At 39.8% G+C, this 19,599-nt stretch overlaps 2 protein-coding genes across 2 annotated transcripts in view; one reads left to right on the top strand and one right to left on the bottom strand.

The window, feature by feature from the left end:
- Window positions 1-2,961, top strand: part of LOC101860658 (homeobox protein MSH-D-like) — a 36,788-nt gene extending 33,827 nt beyond the window's left edge. Inside the window, exon 3 of the mRNA XM_005099799.1 lies at window positions 2,668-2,961. Within this exon, the coding sequence (XP_005099856.1) occupies window positions 2,668-2,961 (294 nt within the window). The remainder of the gene's footprint in view (window positions 1-2,667) is intronic.
- An 11,557-nt stretch (window positions 2,962-14,518) lies between these two features.
- The window catches only part of LOC101857804 (cytoplasmic dynein 1 heavy chain 1), a 98,216-nt gene continuing 93,135 nt past the window's right edge, over window positions 14,519-19,599 (bottom strand). The window contains exons 91-94 of the mRNA XM_013083341.2: window positions 19,319-19,429; window positions 18,466-18,523; window positions 17,496-17,592; window positions 14,519-16,765 (exon numbers count right to left, since the gene is read on the bottom strand). Of these exons, the coding sequence (XP_012938795.1) occupies window positions 16,594-16,765; window positions 17,496-17,592; window positions 18,466-18,523; window positions 19,319-19,429 (438 nt within the window). The 3' untranslated portion in view covers window positions 14,519-16,593. The remainder of the gene's footprint in view (window positions 16,766-17,495; window positions 17,593-18,465; window positions 18,524-19,318; window positions 19,430-19,599) is intronic.

Genomic DNA, 19,599 nt, shown 5'->3' with positions numbered 1-19,599 from the left:
CTCTCTCTCTCTCTCTCTCTCTCTCTCTCTCTCTCTCTCTCTCTCTCTCTCCTCTCTCTCTCTTTGTGTATATATATATCTCTTTCTCTCTCTCTATCTATCTCTCCTTTTCTCTCTCTCACTCTCTCTCTCTCACACACACACTCACACACATACATACACACACACACACACACACACACACACACACACACACACACACATACACACACACACACACATATATATATATAACAATATATATATATATATATATATGTATGTATACAAACACTCACACAAACACACACATGTTTGCACACATAATATTATTAGGTTTGAAAAACCTATTTGGAGTAAATCAAACAGATCAAACAGACAGAAATATAGATTACAAAGAAATAAATACCCACCTGTCAGAAGTGATAGTTTCATTTGATGGTGTCGCCTTTTTTTACCACCACTACACCGCCAGGGAAGTAAAATTAAATGACTCTTCTACCTTCCAGTTTTTATTTTGAGCTGAAATTTAGTAATAATATTTTTTTCCGTTTGTTTTCTTAGACAAAGTGTTCTGCAAATTAACACTAGAGTTAACTTACAGTAATAAAGGTTTACCATTAACAGAAAGGAAGCGGAGGGCACGATGTTAGTTCTCGTTGTTGTATTCTGACATTGTAGAGGGGGAAAGTAGTTCATTTGTTGTTTGTGATATTTCTCAGATGAAAGAACAAACGGTAGTCCAATCAAATAAGTGGTTGATTACATGTTTTACAGTTTGAAGTGAAGTGAAGGGGGGGGGGGGGGTTCTTCCTCGGTAATTATCGTTTTTTACTCAATAACATATGTGATTACGTTTGTTTGTTGTAGCTGTTGATTTTCTGTATGCATGACAGACAGACAGACAGACAGACAGACAGACAGACAGACAGACAGACAGACAGACAGACAGACAGACAGACAGACAGACAGACAGACAGACAGACAGACAACAGACAGGCAGACAGACCGTCAGACAAAAGGATAGAGTCACAGGCAGGGAGACAGACAGAACAGAGAGCATGGATGAAGAGAGCATTCACACGATGTAGCCAATGTTCAGTGCGGCTCGACCAATAGACCTCACATAACGTGCTCATTACAATACAACAATAAGAAACATACATTTTTAAATACAAAGCATACTTTTTTTTATACAAGACGTATCTTTTTTATACAGAACATCATTTTTAAATACAAAACATAGATCTACTTTTTTAAAATACAAAACATACATTTGTTTAACATACCAAAAAAACAACGAATAGTCCTGCAGCAAACAAAAACAAATCAAAACAAACAAACACAGTGCGTGCGACAAAGTGAGAAGGGAAAAAAAAAGAATCAATGTAAACTCGGTTATTATTTCTGCGGCAATAACCCCCACAAGTAATTCTAAACTCTTCGCACCGAACACTCAGTCTCTCGCAGTCTGTACTTGAAAGGTGTTGGTTTTCATAAGATTATTGGGGTTTTTGTCTCTTCCCGAGAGTGGAAGGAGCAGATATTGAAGTACTTACAGTATCTAGTTACATAGGTACAGGTGGGTGATCTTAATAGAGTCAACGCTTTTGTTTTGCCCCTGGGGCGATGAAAAAAAATTGTTTTCGCGCTTCGCTATCAGGGGTGAGGGAGAACACAAGTGTTATTATTATTGTTATTATTATTATTATTATTATTGTTATTATTATTATTATTATTATTATTGTTGTTATTATTATTATTATTATTATTATTATTATTACCATCATCATCATCATCAACAGCATCAGCATCATCATCATCATCATCATCATCATCGTCGTCGTCGTCGTCGTCGTTGTCGTCGTCATTATTATTAGTAGTAGTAGTAGTAGTAGTAGTAGTAGTAGTAGTAGTAGTAGTAGTAGTAGTGTTCTTGTTGTTGATATTGTTAAACTCACTTCGACGCATTCAACCAAAAAAGATTGGTCTGGGCCTAGATTACGTTTTGTCTTTAGCATTCAGTTTAACCTTTTCACTTAAAAAAAAAACAGTACACGTGAGAGAGCGGGAGGGGGGGGTGACAGGGGAGACATCGAGGTGTAAGTATGTGTGTATGCCTATATGTATACGTGTGTACGTGTGTGTGTGTGTGTAGGGGGGGGGGGGGGGGGCGCGCTTATGTGTGTGTCTGTGCGCGCGCGCGGGATAATAAAACAGAATCAAAGAAGGGGCCAAAATTTCTGTTCACTCTTTTCCTCGTAGTTTATGACAAGTGTTTTTAATAATAATAATAATGAAGATCTTTTCTATAGCGCCCATTCCCATGTAAACACAGCTCTAGGCGCTTTACATAAATGTATGTACGAACAATATTCACGCACGCAACACACACACACACACACACACACACACACACACACACACACACACACACACGTCATTTACATAACATAGTACTAAACATGAATCTACTGACATAAAAATGATGTCATTGAATGTGTCTTTATCGCGGTTTAATTCCCAAACTCAATGAATAAGTAAAGCTTTCTGTTATTCCCGTTCGCATACATGTACTTTACTACGGAGATGGCAAGGCACATTTTTAACATATAGATTTAGGTGTTTGAACTTCGTCAACTTTCTCCTCATATACTGACTTATTATGTTTTGACTCATCTTTGGCAGGTCAAAATCTGGTTCCAGAATCGCCGAGCCAGGGAGAGAAGAGACAAAGAGGCAACACAGCGAACCCACAACACAATGGTCCAGAAAGCCTTTCAGCCCCTGTCTATCCCCACTGTGGCTTGGCCCATGCCTTCTCCGATGACATCATCAAATTATGTGCAATACCAGCAGGTGCTTGAGTTCCGCCCCCACTGCCTCACGTCTGCCTTTGGCCTGTACAACGCCAACAGTGGAGACAAAGACAATACGGTGCTTTCTTGTAGAGGGGAAAGTCCGCCGAGTACCGTCAGCTGAACCCAAGTCCTGACTTTTGTGAAGCTTTACTAACTACTACTAGATTCTACCTGATCTCCTCACATCTATTTTAGATTATATTGCTTTTGTTTCGACCATTTGTGTTGTTCGGGTCTCTCAGGATGTTTTTATAATATGTTTTGATTACTTTCTTTTTCTTGGGGACGGGGGCGGGGGCGTTGTGTTTATTTGATAGTGACGTCATTTTTGTTGTCACATGATGTTTTTACTCGTTTTATCTTTATGTTTTGTTTTTGTTTATGCTACTTTTGTTGAAACTATTTTCTGTTTTCGTGTTTCTTATTGTATATTTTTAAAAATTGTTTCGTCCTTATTACATGAATTTTGCTTTCTTTTTGTTTCTGCTTGTATAGTGACTTCAGGCCTACCTATTCCGAGATTTGGCGGAAATTAAATAGAACTACTACTAGGCCTGTGAGACAGCCAGGCGGTGGCAAAAGAGGGCGTGGTCGTGAGCATGAGCAATCTAGACGAACAATGAAAAGGGTTCAGAAAGAGGTAAACGTATTTCATAAGGGAGTGCTTATTTAGGCCACATATGGCCTAAATAAGGTAAGGGAGGGGGGTTTAGCTTATTTAGGCCACAGTGGACTGTGGCCTAAATAAGGTAAGGGAGGGGGGTTTAGCTTATTTAGGCCACACATGCTCAAACTACCCTTTTCAGGCAACTGAGTTCGTTCCACTTTCATAATGGTGCACCTTTCTCATTTAGTACGGTTTTGTCTCAGTGTACAACTTATAAATCGTAACCATAATGAATATTGTAAAGAACAAAGCACAATACGCAAAATTTTGCTCAATCCCAATGGTTTGAATGAGGGCCAGATTTTTCCTTCATGGAGGGGCAAAAGCTAGGCTACCATTTTGGCACACTTTGGTCAAGTGAAAAGGTCAAATCCTCCGAATGGACTTCCGGGTTAAATTTGGGGTATAAAAAGAGTGTACACTACGTGGCTGAGTCAAAGTTACACTATCTTTGCCTGAGTGACACTCTCTCGTACTGTCTCGTAGTAGTACATGTAGGCTAGTAGGCCTAGTAGTAGTAGTAGCAAAGATCGTGTAGAGAATATTTGGTAGTAGATTCTATCTAGTAGGCAGTTTAGTGAACGTGCTCAGGGCGAATCGGCCTCGATAAGCCCCGTAGACTTTTGTGATCGGCCACGGAGCCTCGTGTTTTGATGGGTCTAGATCTAAACAACTCAGTGTTATTCGCACTGCCACATCCGACAGGCCTAGATCTACATCTTTTTAAAAGGAAAAGAAAGATCATCAAAATGGTTGAATTCGCGTGAAAATCGATTCGGTAGAACTAGAACTATTAAAATTTGCTTCTGAAAACAAGGCAATTTTTATATGAAGGCCATTTTTATAACTCGATGAAATAAAAACTACTGACTGTGTACTGTGTTATTTTGTATAAAAATAAATTATGAAACTTCAGGATGTATTATTATTTTCCAGCATCTTTTGACGCCTGAGCTGTAGAGGTTGAAGTTTTCACAACACTAATAGATTTAGTAATAGGGTTAGGTAATAGGGCTTTCCGTAAAAAATGCATATATCTACAAAAGCTGAACCACCGAATCGACCGGGCAACTCGCTCTCCCCTGCACACTGTGATAACGTGTTGCTGCGGTATCGCATTATTCAACTATTAATACGTGCGGCTATGGCAATTGGGATGTACTGACTGAAAAAAATTCAGTTTTGTTTTTATTTTACCATATATTTGACTTTAATAGTGCAGGCGATAGCAAGATCTAGATTCCCTGTCTAGAATCAGTAGTAACAGGCCTATGCTAGAAGCAGCCAGAGAGCCTACAACTGCTAGATCTAGATCTAACTTATTATTGCTATGCCTTTGGGCTTTGGGATTGAAATAAAACGAATTGCACAGTTCTAGTTACTTTTAGATTCAGCAAGTAACTGTATTTCTAGAGTCAATAATAACAAATCTCAGCATAACAATCACTTTTACTTGTATTAGAATAATTAGATCCAACTTTTTTTTCTAAAATCTGTTTTGCGCAAACTTAATATGTTCTCTACTTGTAGAGCACAGAATTTAGATCTACATTGTAAGCCTCTGCTCAGTCTTTTAGTATGCATAATAAAATACACACACACAAGCACACACACACACACACATATATATATATATATATATACATATATATATATATATATATATATATATATAGAGAGAGAGAGAGAGAGAGAGAGAGAGAGAGAGAGAGATCTATATAATCATTTTATGTTGATTTCGGGATATTTTTAAAACTCTTTTTTTCAACATGTCATAAAATCAAATTGTGCCATTTTCTTTGAAAAGAATAGCATTAGCAGTGGACTTTTTAGACAGCGAGTCTCTGATTCAATATTTTAGAAAAAATATGTTAATCAATGAAAATTGCAAATTGATAATAGTTTAGTCCTGTAGAGGATAGGTGGACTCTGGGGTCTGCAGAGCGAAATACTAGGTTTTAGGATGTGAAACCCGGAGTCACCATAGTGAAATAAGGTTTGGTTTAAGTAAGGATTGGTGGACCCCGGGGTCAACGTAGTGATAAATAAGCAGGTTTAAGGTGGTCTACCTAGCGAAATACTAGGTTTTAGGACAGGTGAACCCCGGGGTCACCGTAGTGAAACAAGTAGGTTTCTTTAAAGATTGGTGGACCCCGGGGTCAGCGTAGTGAAATAAGTAAGGTTAATTTTAAAAGGATTGGTGGACCCCAAAGTCACCATAACCGTAGAGGAATAAGAAGGTTTAATTAAGGATTGGTGGACCCCCGGGACACCTTGATTAAACCTACTTATTTTACTACGGTGACCGCAGGTTCCACCTATTCTAAAAACCTAACTAGTATTTCGTTAGGTAGACCCTGGGGTCCACCTTAAACCTACTTATTTCAATACGTTGACTCCAGGGTCCACCAATCCTTAAAATTAAACCTAGATCTACATGTACTTATTTCACTACATTGACCCCAGGGTCCACCAATCCTTAATTAAACCTAGATCTACTGATTTCACTACGTTGACCCCGGGGTCCACCAATCCTTAATTAAACCTATATCTACTTGTAATTTCGCTACGTTGACCAAGGGCTCCACCAGTCCTACTATAAAATAAACTGAGATCTACTTATTTCACTATGTTGACCCCGGGGTCCACCGATCCTTAGTTAAACCTAGATCTACTACTTATTTCACTACGCTGACTCCGGGGTTCACATCCTAAAACCTAGCATTTTGTTAGGTAGACCCCGGGGTCCACCTATCCTTTTGGCTAGATAGACCCCGTAGTCCGCCTATCCACTTTTTTAATAATAACTGAAAACAATACATGCCAGTTGTCATGAATAGTGAAGAAAATTGCGGGGGAAAAAAGACAATGAGGTAGACTATAATTTGTCCAAAAAATTGCAAGTGCAAGTGAAGATCATAAAATAATTTTGTTATTTTCTGGTCATCTTTCCCGGTTTATAAAAAGATTCCAGTGGGCCTACTACTAGATCTATGTATCTGAAGAACATTTTGCTTGCCTTTATTAGCTTTTTTCATGTACATGAAAGCATAGAATATATAGTTTCACACATATATATGCACAATACTTTGAAAAAGAAAGATAAGGTTATTGTTGTTTTGTTTTTTTACGGAATCCGTTTTACGTTGAGAAAAGCGGTAAAAACAAGTTTAAAAATTTTAAGAATGCCCATAATATTAGTATTAGGAATCCGAAATTACTACCTAGTTGGCTTACTCTTTAATAACCATGAGCAGTTAAGAAAAAAAAAGACAATGATATAGGATTTGTCTAAATATGACCATTAGCAATAAAGATGTTGCCCATTTTGTCCAATTATCCTTGCAGGTAAAATCACCCTGCACTGTACCTCAATAAGCACAAAAGGAATATTTCTGTGACTTTGTATAAAGGTGTGGCCTAAATAAGGTAAGGGAGGGGGGTTTAGCTTATTTAGGCCACAGGTGAGGCCTAAATAAGGTAAGGGAGGGGGGTTTAGCTTATTTAGGCCACAGGTGAGGCCTAAATAAGGTAAGGGAGGGGGGTTTAGCTTATTTAGGCCATATGTGGCCTAAATAAGGTCACCCATTTCATAATATCACAAAGAATCCTAAAGTGTTCATTGCCATTGGTAGCCACAGCATACACATATTTTTTTTAATTTAGCTTGAAAGTTCTACATTTACGTAAGCGGGGGGGGGGGGGGGGGGGGGGATCAAAATGATTATTACTGTAAGCCCCCCCCCCCCCCCCCCCAGGTAATGTTCAACGGGAAATGAAAAAAAAACACTTAAACTTTTGTATTCAACTGTCTCAGTCTGAAAGGGGAGGAATGTCATATGCGACACAAATGCATTATAACAAGCTATCATGTGTCAATTCCAAACCTAGCTGAAGAAGAAAAGAGAGTTACGTTTACCTGGATATAGCGTGATGCAGTGCTAAGAGGTCTGATCTGAATTAGGATTATATAGAACTGTACATTTTCATTCCTGATTGCATGACGAAAAGGGAAAATGTTTTGCTTTGTTTGTTTGTTTATTTGTTTACCTGTTTCGCGTAATCTAATTATTATAATGTTTCATTTTTTAAAAGTGAAGAACCATTATGCAGGTGGATCTAATCTTATATGTACCTCATTTTTTGCGTCTTGAGTCTTGAATTATTAAAATGGTACTCATACACTTTATCACGTGTCTAGTCCCTGAACTATGCTTTGCCTTTAAAAAAATACCTAAGCAGAAGCTGCATGAAATATGGTTCCCATATATATACCTGTAAATGAGATATTTCTAATCTCGGTGAACGATCCACGTTAAGAAGGCTTATCTCTGTCTAAAAACGTTCTTCAGAGATGCCCAATTAAGTGCTTAGTTCTTTCTTTTTTGTTGCTGTTGGTTGGTTTTTCTGTTTTTGATTTTGATTTGTTTTTGTTTTGGGGTGGGGGGGTGTTGTGTTTTGTTACTTTTTCCAGGAGGTATTTCATATTCCATGGCCCGTGGTTGTCTGGTGGGCTATAGTTTTCGTTGACTATGACGACCCCGACTTCATTGCAAGTTCTTGTTCTGTAGTTCCCATTGCCGTTGTCATTGTCTCAGTTATTATTTGTGCGGGTGGTTGGTTGGAGGGCGCCACTGGTAGGCCCTACTTCTTTACTTTCCCTCTGTTGTTTCTGTCTGTCCTTCTTACTTTTTTCCCAGCTCTAAATTACCCTCATTGTTTCGACGTGCTTCTCTTTACTCAAACAAACTAACAAAAGTTGTTTTCTGTAAAGTCATCAATTATTATGTTACTCCTAAGGCAGTTCTTGTTTTTGCATACAAACTTTGTCGTTCTGTACATATCACTGGGCCAATTTGCTTCTTGACATTGCTTGGGGGGGGGGGGGGGGGGGTTTTTTTTTTTTTTTTTTTTTTTTTTTTGTTTTTTTTTTTTTTTTTTTTTTTTTTTTTTTGGGGGGGGGGGTTGTTTTGTCTTGTTTGGGTTTTTTTGTTTGTTTTTTTGTTGTTGTTTTTTTGTGTGTTGTTGATGTGTTTTTTTAGGGGGGTTGTTTTGTTTTGGTGTTGTTGGGTTGTTGTTGTTTTTGGTTTTTTTTGGTTTTTTTTGGGGGGGTCAAAGTCAAATTATAAAATGCGAGTTGTCTACTGATCAGAGACATTCAGCCACTTTTGTATCTAAACGTAAAGAGATACTTTCTTTATATAAGTTTCACGTAAGTAATGAGTGAGATTTGCGTCCCCTTCGATCGAGGTCAAACAGAAAGAAATTGATTTATGTTTTGTCTTGATTCGTTTGTTCTTTTATTTGGTGGAAGGTGGGGTGCAAAGGAGTGTGTGTGTGGTTGGGGGTGGGGGTGAATATTGGGTACAACAGGGCGTCTTCAGAAAAATGGGATCTTATCTCTCCGTCGGGCATCAGGGTGAAACGAAATACACGTATTTTGTCTTCTTGGAAAAGACTAGTCTCCCTATACCCACAAAGACAGGGTTGTTATTGCTGCTGATTTATAATCCAAGCCCTATTCAGATTCGAATCTAGAACTTCTCCATGTCTGATCGAATTCGTCATCTACTGAAGAACAATAGAAGAGAATAACTGATTCTTAATCGATTTCTCTCAATCTTAAAGCTCTGTAACATGTCCTCGAAAGTACTGTGTACATCGTGCGGGTGTTTCTGCTGTATTGACCATTGCAATACAATCATGTATCAGTTTTTGTGTGTGTGTACGTGTGTCTTGTGTGACAACTAAATTTAACCACATCTTTCTTTTTTGGGGATGGGGTTGTCCTCAGTCCTTTGAGACGGAAAGTACATGTTGAAGTTCGAAGATGACATTTAAAGGAACTAGATCTATACTACAGTGCAGCCTCTCTAATGATTTTCGATATAACGACATCCTCTGTATAGCGACATAGTGCCCAGGTCCCTATTTTTTCCTTATATATAATTAGTACAATTTTTGGTTACTTCTCTATAACGACAACTCTCTATAACGACTTTTTTTCTGGTCCCCGACGATGTCGTTATAGAGATGCTGCACTGTATAATATTACTATAAGAAAACGAAACTGCATTAAAAAGTGTCAGCCAGTAGCCAAGAAATCGAGGGACACTGTTTGTATTTCATGTATTTAGATATGAACTGTACGCCTTATTATGCCTTTATGTTATAGTACCTAAAACTTTTAGCAATACGCTCATTCAACAGGCAATGTGTTACATAAGAAGTCCTACCTAAAGCAGCCCAAAAGACGGTCATCAAACTCGTTGTGTGTACATGGCATGGCAGAGTAATGGACTAAACTACTTGTTCTATGTATTTGTGCGATCCAGACTGCCTGGGGTATCAGAGGCGGCCTCTTGGACGACGTTGATAGACCGAAAGGAGCCTAAACCTGAATTGTAATATGTGCGTATATTATTCTTTGACTCTGTCCAAAAACACTAAAGTCTTTCCGAGACAGAAACTCAGCTTTCAAAACCGTCTTAAAGGATGAGGCCAGGACTTGGCTAAGGGACTTGTACTTCATCACTTTTATCTCACTTCTCACGGTGATACGCTCCGGGGTCTGTACTACGTGTATGTTACTGTTAGTGTTATTGCTTTTGTTGGGTTTTTTTGTTTTTTTTGGTTTTTTCCCTTCCCTGTACAATTTGTACAGTCGCGTAGAGACACGTCTTTATCCCTATATTATATTTTATTACCCATGTCAAATGAACTACTTTATCCATACCCGGCTTTATCATGACCATTTTATTTCACTTGAACTCAACAATGTTTGTGAACCTTACAAAATAAATGTAATTTGGTAAAATACCTGCATTTTTGTCCCTGAGCTTGAAGGAATAAATATGCATTGTGTCTGATTTTGATTCTTGTGTAGTAAAGAGGCAAGCGCCGGAACACAGCAAATCTCACACAACTAGCCATACAGCTAAGAGTTTTACTGCACTTGCAAAACAATTAGGTTATAAAAGTGCAGAAGATTAGAAATGAAATTACATAGGTTTAACGCCCATGTCAACACTATCATAAGGTTATTTAAAAGAAGGGACCTCCGAGTTTACCTGGAGAAGAATCAGAGAAATCGATGTACACAGAAAAGTGGGAAGACATGGAATAACACCAAGAGGCTAGCCCAGGATAGAGAAAGGTGGAAAGTGTTTTTCCGTGGCTTATACTCTGGTGCAGGGTAAGAAAGGCAATGATGATGACCTCCGAGTTTAACATTCCATCTCTGAAAGAACTGAGCCAAATGGGAAATTCGTGTGAAGTGGCTATCCCAAGGACACAACGTCGGACCGAGCTGAGGCTCGAACCCTCGAACCCGCAATCTCACGATTACGAGTCGGGTAGCCTAACCACTAGGCTACCAAACGCGACCTCGAAGACTAGAGGTGTTACAAGAGAGTAACAAACCCTAAAAAGGGGAGGAGAGATAAGGGCGATGAATATTTTGATAGGAAAGAAGGGGCAAATCGCACCAGAGCAATCACAAACCAGCCATACAGAACACTCCTGTAGCTCGCCTAGCTCGCACCGTGTAAATGAACGTACACGTTATCGTGTGCTTGAGCAGCGTCCCTGTGTGGTCTGTCTGTTGTCAGCTGAGCTGCGCGACACGTCAGACAGTGTTGTAAAACACGTCTGACATGTCTAGCACGTAGCCTCACTTCGTGTTTATTTTCGACCGGCCTTAGACAACCGACCAGCCATACAACGCACAACCAGCCATACAGCGAACATATTGATTTGTCTGGAGAATTTTCAAGGCTTACCATCTACTTGGCACAGTCATAATATATTGAAGATGGAAGATAAACTCAGAAGTTCAGTATCTTAAACTTAAAGACCTACAGCTTTTAAAGAGGAAATAAACCCACGGTATTCAGAGTCAGTTTATCGTTAAAGCATACTGTGCGACTACAACATGAAATTCCTGTTACCGTGTCACAAAAGGACTTCATTTTTTATATGTTCAATTTTTTCAAGTAACTTTCCTGCCCTGAAATCTGCTACTTGTAACAGGAAGCAATTCTCTTTTTTTTTGTTGTTTTTTTTTGGTTCGTGTTTTACGGCGCTTGCAACTGCATAAGGTCATACATATGAGCGCACGGGACACATTACTTTAGTTTTAGAAAGTGTTTTACGGTATTTGAAACACAATAAGGTCATATAAGTGCCGAAGATTAGAGGTGCTACAAGAGAGTAACAAACACAAAAAAGAAGGAGGGGAGATAGAGACGATATTTTTTCTTCTATAGGAAAGTAGGAGCAAACCACACCAGAGCACCCGCCAACCACCCACGCGGGACACATTAAACATTAAAGTTGATAAGAAATTTTAAATTTTGCCCGGGTGGCGGCTGAAGCCTACTCTTATCGATTTTAGACCACCAAGGGATCTTTAACGTGCGCTAGGTGTAGATCTTTCCTGCTAGAAGATCAGGGGTGTGGCTGAAAGACAGCAGTAAGAAGGAGCCAAGGAGTAGCAGTAGAAAGGTTGCAGAAAGAGTCAAGAGCCCAGAGGAGGGAGCAAAGGAGGTCAGGGGGAGAGGGCAGAAAGTGGAGGCGAAAGCAGACGACAGAACATTGCTAGAGAGCAAAGCTACTCGTAGGAAAGGAGGTGAGAGGAGACAATTTTAGAGAATAAAATGTTTCCGTCGCTACCGGGATTCGAACCTTTGAATGCGAGGCGAACACCTTAGCCTCTAGGCCACGAGAACACCCCCAGCAATTCTCTGGTCTCATGACAATTGACATTCGTGTTGTCACAGTCAGCTTGTGAAGTGACAGTCAGGCTCTTGTCATAGCACACAAAGACCTGAGTTCAATTCCCCTCCGGCGGTTACAACGAATCATACCAGCGTCCGGCGTGTAGTAGTTGAGCACTTCAACGTCCAACACAGAACAGAAGTCTTTGTTTGTTTTAGTAGAGGTTTTACGGCGCTCGCAACTGCATAAGGTCGTATGAGCGCCAGAAGATTTATTATTATTCATTATAGTAGAGGGTTTTACGACGCTCGCAACTGCATAAGGTCATATGAGCGCCAAGGGGTGGGTGTCAACAGAGAAGTCTTTACAGGGAATCAGACTTAGAATGCTCACCTCTCTAGCTTGAACAGCACAAGGTCTGCTTCGACTATCAAGGCACCCCGGAAATAGCAGGTCACAAGAGAGTGACAAACATACAAAAGAAGTAGAGGAAAATGACAATAGTAAGGATCAGGAAAGAAAAAGCAGCAGTTCCCTGTTGTAGATCAGGCACAGTTATGATCGTGACATGAGTCAGCCCATTTACAATTTTACTATGCTTGAACGAGAAATGTCCCCCCTTTGGGAATGGCCTAAAGACACTACAGTCAGCGGCACTGCCCCGGGGGGGTTCGCCAGAAGATTAAAGGTGTTACAAGAGAGTAACACACATAAAAAAGGAGGAGAGATAAGGACGATAGATGTTTGATAGGAAAGAAGAAGCAAACCACACCAGAGCTCCTGCCAACCACCCACAACAGAAGTATGAGTTCAATTTCCATGCAAGGAGAATATTTAGCAAGTTTCTTGTCTTTCTGCAGGAACGCTGTACCCTCTCATCCCAGGTTGTCCCCGACAGGCACGATCAAACCCGCCTTCTATTTGATCTAAATTGTGTCGATGGGGGCATGACCCCTACATTATTTTTTCTTCTAAATATTGAAACGATTCATAAAGTGTCTAGAGCTTTCTGCAGGGATGTGCCCCACATGACTCGTGCAGGCTCTAGGTGGCAGACGGCATCAAAGCAGCCTACTTCCTAAATGAGAAAAGGCGAGATGATGCAGTGTCTTTTGTAATGTGTAAAATTAAGCATATACACACAATAACTACTATTAAGTTTAGGGAAAAATCAGTACAGTTGAACTCGGATTTAACGAGCTCGGATTCAACGAGAACTCAGATTCAACGAAATGAGATAGATTCCCCGTTTTTGTCCTCTAAAATCAATAAAAGTAACCCGGGTACAACGAGCACTTAAACCAGCGAGCTCGGATTCAACGAGGTCGCTTCCAGGGTGATCAGCCCCCGCAGACGTGGCTTCGCTAATTTTTCTCCCAGAACAAACTTTATATATTCCCAGAAACCATCCATTGCACCTGCATCGTGAACCATTATTCACTTAGTCGATTGCATGCGACCAATCAGCGGCCTTTTTAAATACCAACACATGTGTTGCTGGCACACCTACGTGTCTACTCTGGCGTGTGTCGGGGTCGGATGGGCGGCCTGCACACGTGTGGCTGTGTGTGCGTGTCGGGGAGGGGAGGGGAGGGGGGGGGGGGCACTAGTGGTCCGGTCTTTGAATGTCGCATATACAAATGCGTCAGTCTTTTTCCCCCCGGCAACTGATCATTATTACAATAATAAGCTAGTCTTGACGTAGATCTACGTAAAGAATTGTGCGCTGGTCTATGGAATCAAAAGTTGCCGTATGCTCGGCTCAACACAGCAACACAACTTTTTCTTGGTAAACAATTGAGATGACACAGGCTTGTGTATTTGAACGAATGGGTCTTTTTTTTTTACACAGCTCATAATATGCAGGCATTTCAGGCACCACTTGTTACTTCTCTTTATACATTACTTGCTCAGTGCCTGTCATTATCTACACAAAACCTCGCGTTTGCTATAACGAACACTCTGATTCAACGAAATTTTAGGTCAGGCCCAACGACCCCGTTGAATCCGAGTTCCACTGTATAGACAGACAAACAGCAGAGAAAGAGAAAAGAAGTAAGACCAGTGGCACTTTCCAACCACTCTGTTTTAGTAAGAGTTTGATGGCACTTGCAACACAATTAGCTCTAGGTCATATAAAGTGCCAAAGATTAGAAGTGTCACAACAGTGTAACAAACACAAAAAAGGAAAAGAGTTATGTACGATGGATGTTTGACAGAAAAGAAGGAGCAAACCACATCAGAGCACTTGCCGACCACTCAATTTTTGGAGGAGTAAAACACTGACAAACAATTGTAGTCCAGGAAGAAAAGTTTATTGAGTACTACAAGGGTACACAAGGAAACACCGCACACCAAACAGTGAGAAGAAACAAGTAGCCTTTCTGTAGAAGGTAACAAACGAACAAAGAAATGAGAGCAGAAACCTTTGGGTACAAACAAATGAAATGTTTCGAGATCTATAAAAGAACTCTATAAATAGCCATCTGTGGCTGCACGGGTGGAACAACCTTCCACTTCTCCGTTTGACATTTAGCATAGTCTTTCTGAAAAATGGGAATGACAAAGAGTCAAAGAAAGAACTTTATGATTTGAAAAAAAAAGGTACCAGCATATCCATCATAAGCCCAAGGAAAGAATTAAAAAAAAACCCAAGGCAGATTACATTTATACAATATAAAGAAGACCAGTTAAGGAAAATAAGCATACTGGATGAACATCAATCTAATGATGGTTCAGTACTCTAAGAAAAAAAAACCCCATTAACCCTTAAAACCCTGAGCTTTTTTTTTCCTACCTCCTTAGAATCCTGAATTAAAATGGAGGCAATAGAAAAAAATAAGGTTGTTTTATTGGTTGGCTTACTGTGTCTTTAATTGTTGTCAGATTTTACTGAAATTTGAATATGTTGCGTATAATATGTGAATGCACATTCTGGACAAAAGGGGGAAAAGTTAAAACACTGGTTTTTAGGACCAACTATATGAGTAAAGTCTTGTGTGTGATCCCTGACTTCACTAGAGTCAAAGCATCATTAGACCCAGCCGTAGATCTAGCCTCTGATAGCTCAGATGGTGATCCCCTACCACTTCCACTAAAAATCATTATCAATATTATATGAGACATTGCAATCGTCTTCAGCCGTCAAATCTATTGATATATTCGACTTCGAATCATAATCTGGGTCTGATTCAGGATTTAAAAATGTCAAAAATATTGCAGACTGATGCGCCTAGCAGTGAAAGGTCACTCATTAAAAAAAAAAACTACCAAAAATTTCAAACTTTTGGTGTAGAACTGCTTTTAGGACATTATCAATACTTTCTGCTCACGACAGTCATCTGGAGTTAGGCTACACCCCTGTTTCTAGCACTGGGAGTTAAACGATAAAGTTGACCAGCGGTATAGGGTTTTAAGGGTTAAAACAGCTGGCATTTCGGTAATGAAAAAAAGTAGGTCATATTATACAACCAATATCAATTTTCTAAAAGGAAATGCAAGAATTAAAACTTCTGTAATGGACAAAAAATATATATTATTTTTCATTTTCATTTGAAATGTTTAACCTTAAGAAACAGCATAATAATTTGAGGATGAGAAAATATTTTCATTAATTTCATCAGTGCAATGCATTTCTGAGGGAGTGTACACTGGAGTGTTAAAAATGGTAACTATATGGTACTCACTCCAAGCAAAACCTTAAACAGAGAGATAGGTTTTTCATTTAAAAGGTCTAATCACTTGTAATCAAGAAGCTCTAATTTCACGAGCAGTTGAACACTGAATACAGGTATCTAATATCCAGAAAGTGCAACTGACAAAACAAGTACTTACAAAAAAGTCATTGTTTAACATTATGATGGATATATCTCAAAGACTACAGACAGTATCTCACCTCCCACACAGTGCAACACAATAATAGCCGTGCAGCTAATGAGTTCTGACTCTGCAGCATATAAATCAATAAAAGTAATTACCACACCAGTGGCAAGAAGCTGCAGGGAAGTTCCTCAACGGTAACCCACACCTGTAGAATCCCTCTGCATTTGGTCAACTCGCCATGATAATTATACTCACGCAGTATTGTTTGAAAAATTAAATTGCCATCCACTGACAGGCAACGGCACATGATGAATTTGTTCTAGAGGTGCAGCTGACAAATGATCGTGACGTATCGGTTGCATAACATTAAAGACAATTAACTTGTAAGCTGATACAATCTTCACACAGTAACACAACGAGAAGCGACAGAAAAAGAAAATGAAAAGACATCGATCAACATCAATGTGTAAGGTCTCAAGTTATCAAAGCGAGACTCTCATTTGCTGGGGATGCTGTTGGCATCACGGTTCACGTCATCTCTCCAGTTTAGCTGAGATCTGATGAGATGAGGGCCACACCTCTCTCATAGAAGCTGTGGTCCTGGCTGGTTCCCTCGGCCGGCACAAAGTCCAGGGTCAACAGCAGCTGGCTGCGCGTGGCATTCAGGTACACGGGCAGGGTGACCTTACCCTCCGACAGGTCCTTGCCACCTTCCAGTCTGTGATCAAGGAGAGTACAGAGATATAGTGTTGGCGTAAAGGAGAACATGAAGAAAAAGTGTTGGCACAAAGGAGAACAGAGATATAGTGTTGGCATAAAGGAGAACAGAGAAATAGTTTTGGCATAAAGGAGAACAGAGAAAAAATGTTAGCATAAAGGAGAACAGAGAAATAGTGTTTGCGTATAGAAGGAGAAATCAGAGAAATAGTGTTTGCGTATAGAAGGAGAAATCAGAGAAATAGTGTTTGCGTATAGAAGGAAAAATCAGAGAAATAGTGTTTGCGTATAGAAGGAGAAATCAGAGAAATAGTGTTTGCGTAAAGGAAAAAAACAAAGAAATAGTGTTGGCATAATGGGAAAAAAACAAATAGCGTTGGCATAAAAGAGAACACACAGAAATAACGTTGGCATTTTAGTAAAACCAAGCAGAGAAAGCCTTTGACTAAATCAATCTCCAAACAATCAGAACATGAACACACTTTACATCATCTTCTGGCAATTTTATTAGCACTGACTCATGACTATTTTAGTATTATGTTGTGACTTTCTTCAGTTGATTGGAAAAGCAAGTGGGGGACTCAGAAAATCTATTGGAAGCGCACCAGAGAGGTACTTTAAAGTACACTTAAAAATGAAACCAAACTTTATATCCTTACACAGAAACAAGAGAGACAGGGTACAGAAGTAGACACTACCAGTGGCACCCTCTAACTTCCCCAGTAGTTTACCTGATCCAGCGCAGGATGGTGAGAGGCAGCTCTGTGGAGATGGTCTTACTCAGCTGCAGTTTGTTCTCCTTGCACACAGCTCCTTGCAGTTTCAAACCTGAAAGAATATCCAACAAGCTCAACGCACTTACCTCTATTAGTAAAAGTCAAAGACAGGTTAACTAAAGGCAAAACAACAAAAATAACAATTTTCTGACAAGACGGTTAAAGTACACCAAATGTTTTGTTGTTTTAGAGTTCAAATCTTACAATCTTCCATTATTCCTCTTTTGAAAGTGTCTCAAAAAAAGAAAATCAAACATTTCCTCCAAATTTTAGAAAGCTATTAATTTTCCTTCATCAGTTTTAGATCAGAGAGAAGACAAATATCACATTTCTCACTTTTAAAAATTTCACTGCGATCTTTAAAGTCTATGACATTTGAGCACATTAGCATTAACTAGTTTCTTTTCTTCCGAACTAAGTAGGCCTATAGAAATGTCATCATCATGGTAATACATGTTATTTCAAAGATTCATCGCTTCTTAAAGTGCTGTGCTCTTACAATAATACAACAAACACTAAATTAAAATACTTTCACATTTCATCAGTGCTAATTTGAACAAGTCCTTTCCCTTAAAGGTCATGACAAAGTTATTTTGAATAAAAGAATTTATAACACTACAAAGTTTGGCGTGCAGAAAACGAGGAAGTTTTGACATGAAATGACAACACCTGACCTCTTCAGACCACCCACAGACCCCCCACCCCGAACTACATCGACAGATTTTCAGGGTTTGGAGAAGTGGAAAATTATACTTTGTTTTTAAATCACAAAATGATTTTCACAAGAGTGTTTGTTTAAAGACAGTATCCTATACATCTTTCTCTCACAAGTAGAAAAGAGTAGCCGCTTGTACAAAGGATTGTCTTGGACAATTAGTCTTTAAAGTAGGTTCTACAATATCTCAACTATCATTTCTCAGCTAACCAGTGATGGAGAAACTGCAGTCATCCAGGTTGACTGTCTTGTTAGATTGTACCAGCACCTGAAAAAAAAATGGGAGTGATAATTTGTTGCTATATTGTCAATGTACATGTTTTGAAACTTTACAAAGATCTGTTTGGAGAGAGAGAGAGAGAGAGAGAGAGAGAGAGAGAGAGAGAGAGAGAGAGAGAGAGAGGGGGGGGGAGAGAGAGAGAGAGAGAGAGAGAGAGAGAGAGAGAGAGAGAGAGAGAGAGAGAGAGAGGGAGAGACAGAGACAGAAACAGAGACAGAGACAGACAGAGAGAGGCAGACAGACAGACAGACAGACAGACAGACAGACAGACAGGCAGACAGACAGGCAGGCAGACAGACAGACAGACAGACAGACAGGCGAAGAGAGACAGAGGCAGAGAGGCAAACAGAGAGATGGTGTTAAATGGTGTTTGAGACTTTGCAAAGAAGAGAGAGAGAGAGAGAGAGAGAGAGAGAGAGAGAGAGAGAGAGAGAGACAGAGACAGAGAGAGAGAGAGAGGAGAGAGAGAGAGAGAGGAGAGAGAGAGAGAGGAGAGAGAGAGAGAGAGAGAGAGAGAGAGAGAGAGAGAGAGAGAGACAGACAGACAGACAGACAGACAGACAGACAGACAGACAGACAGACAGACAGACAGACAGACAGACAGACAGAGACAGAGTCAGAGAGAGAGAGACAGACAGACAGAGACAGAGTCAGAGAGAGGAAAAAAGACAGACAGACAGACAGACAGACAGAGACAGAGAAAGACAGACAGACAAACAAACAGACACAGAGTGGTAACAGAAGCTAGTCAAGAGCGCCACAGTATGCTGTAGTAGTACTCACATCCAGGTAGAGTTCCTCCAGGGACCAGTGGTTGGCCTGGGCCACAAACTGTCGTGTGGCCGTGATGTAAGCCTCCGGGATGAACAGACCACCAAGCCAGATCTGCAGGTTCTGCCAACACAAAAAAAAAAGAAAAAAAAAAAAGAAATAGATGACAGTTCTGTTTTTTAGTTTTAGTAGAGGTTTTACGGCGCTCGCAACTGCATAAGGTCATATGAGCGCCAGAAGATTAGAGGTGTTACAAGAGAGTAACAAACATAAAAAAGAAGAAGGGGAGATAA

The sequence above is a fragment of the Aplysia californica genome, unplaced genomic scaffold (genome assembly GCF_000002075.1).
Source record: "Aplysia californica isolate F4 #8 unplaced genomic scaffold, AplCal3.0 scaffold00225, whole genome shotgun sequence".
NCBI lineage: Eukaryota > Metazoa > Mollusca > Gastropoda > Aplysiida > Aplysiidae > Aplysia > Aplysia californica.
This window is presented reverse-complemented; position numbering and strand designations above follow the sequence as displayed.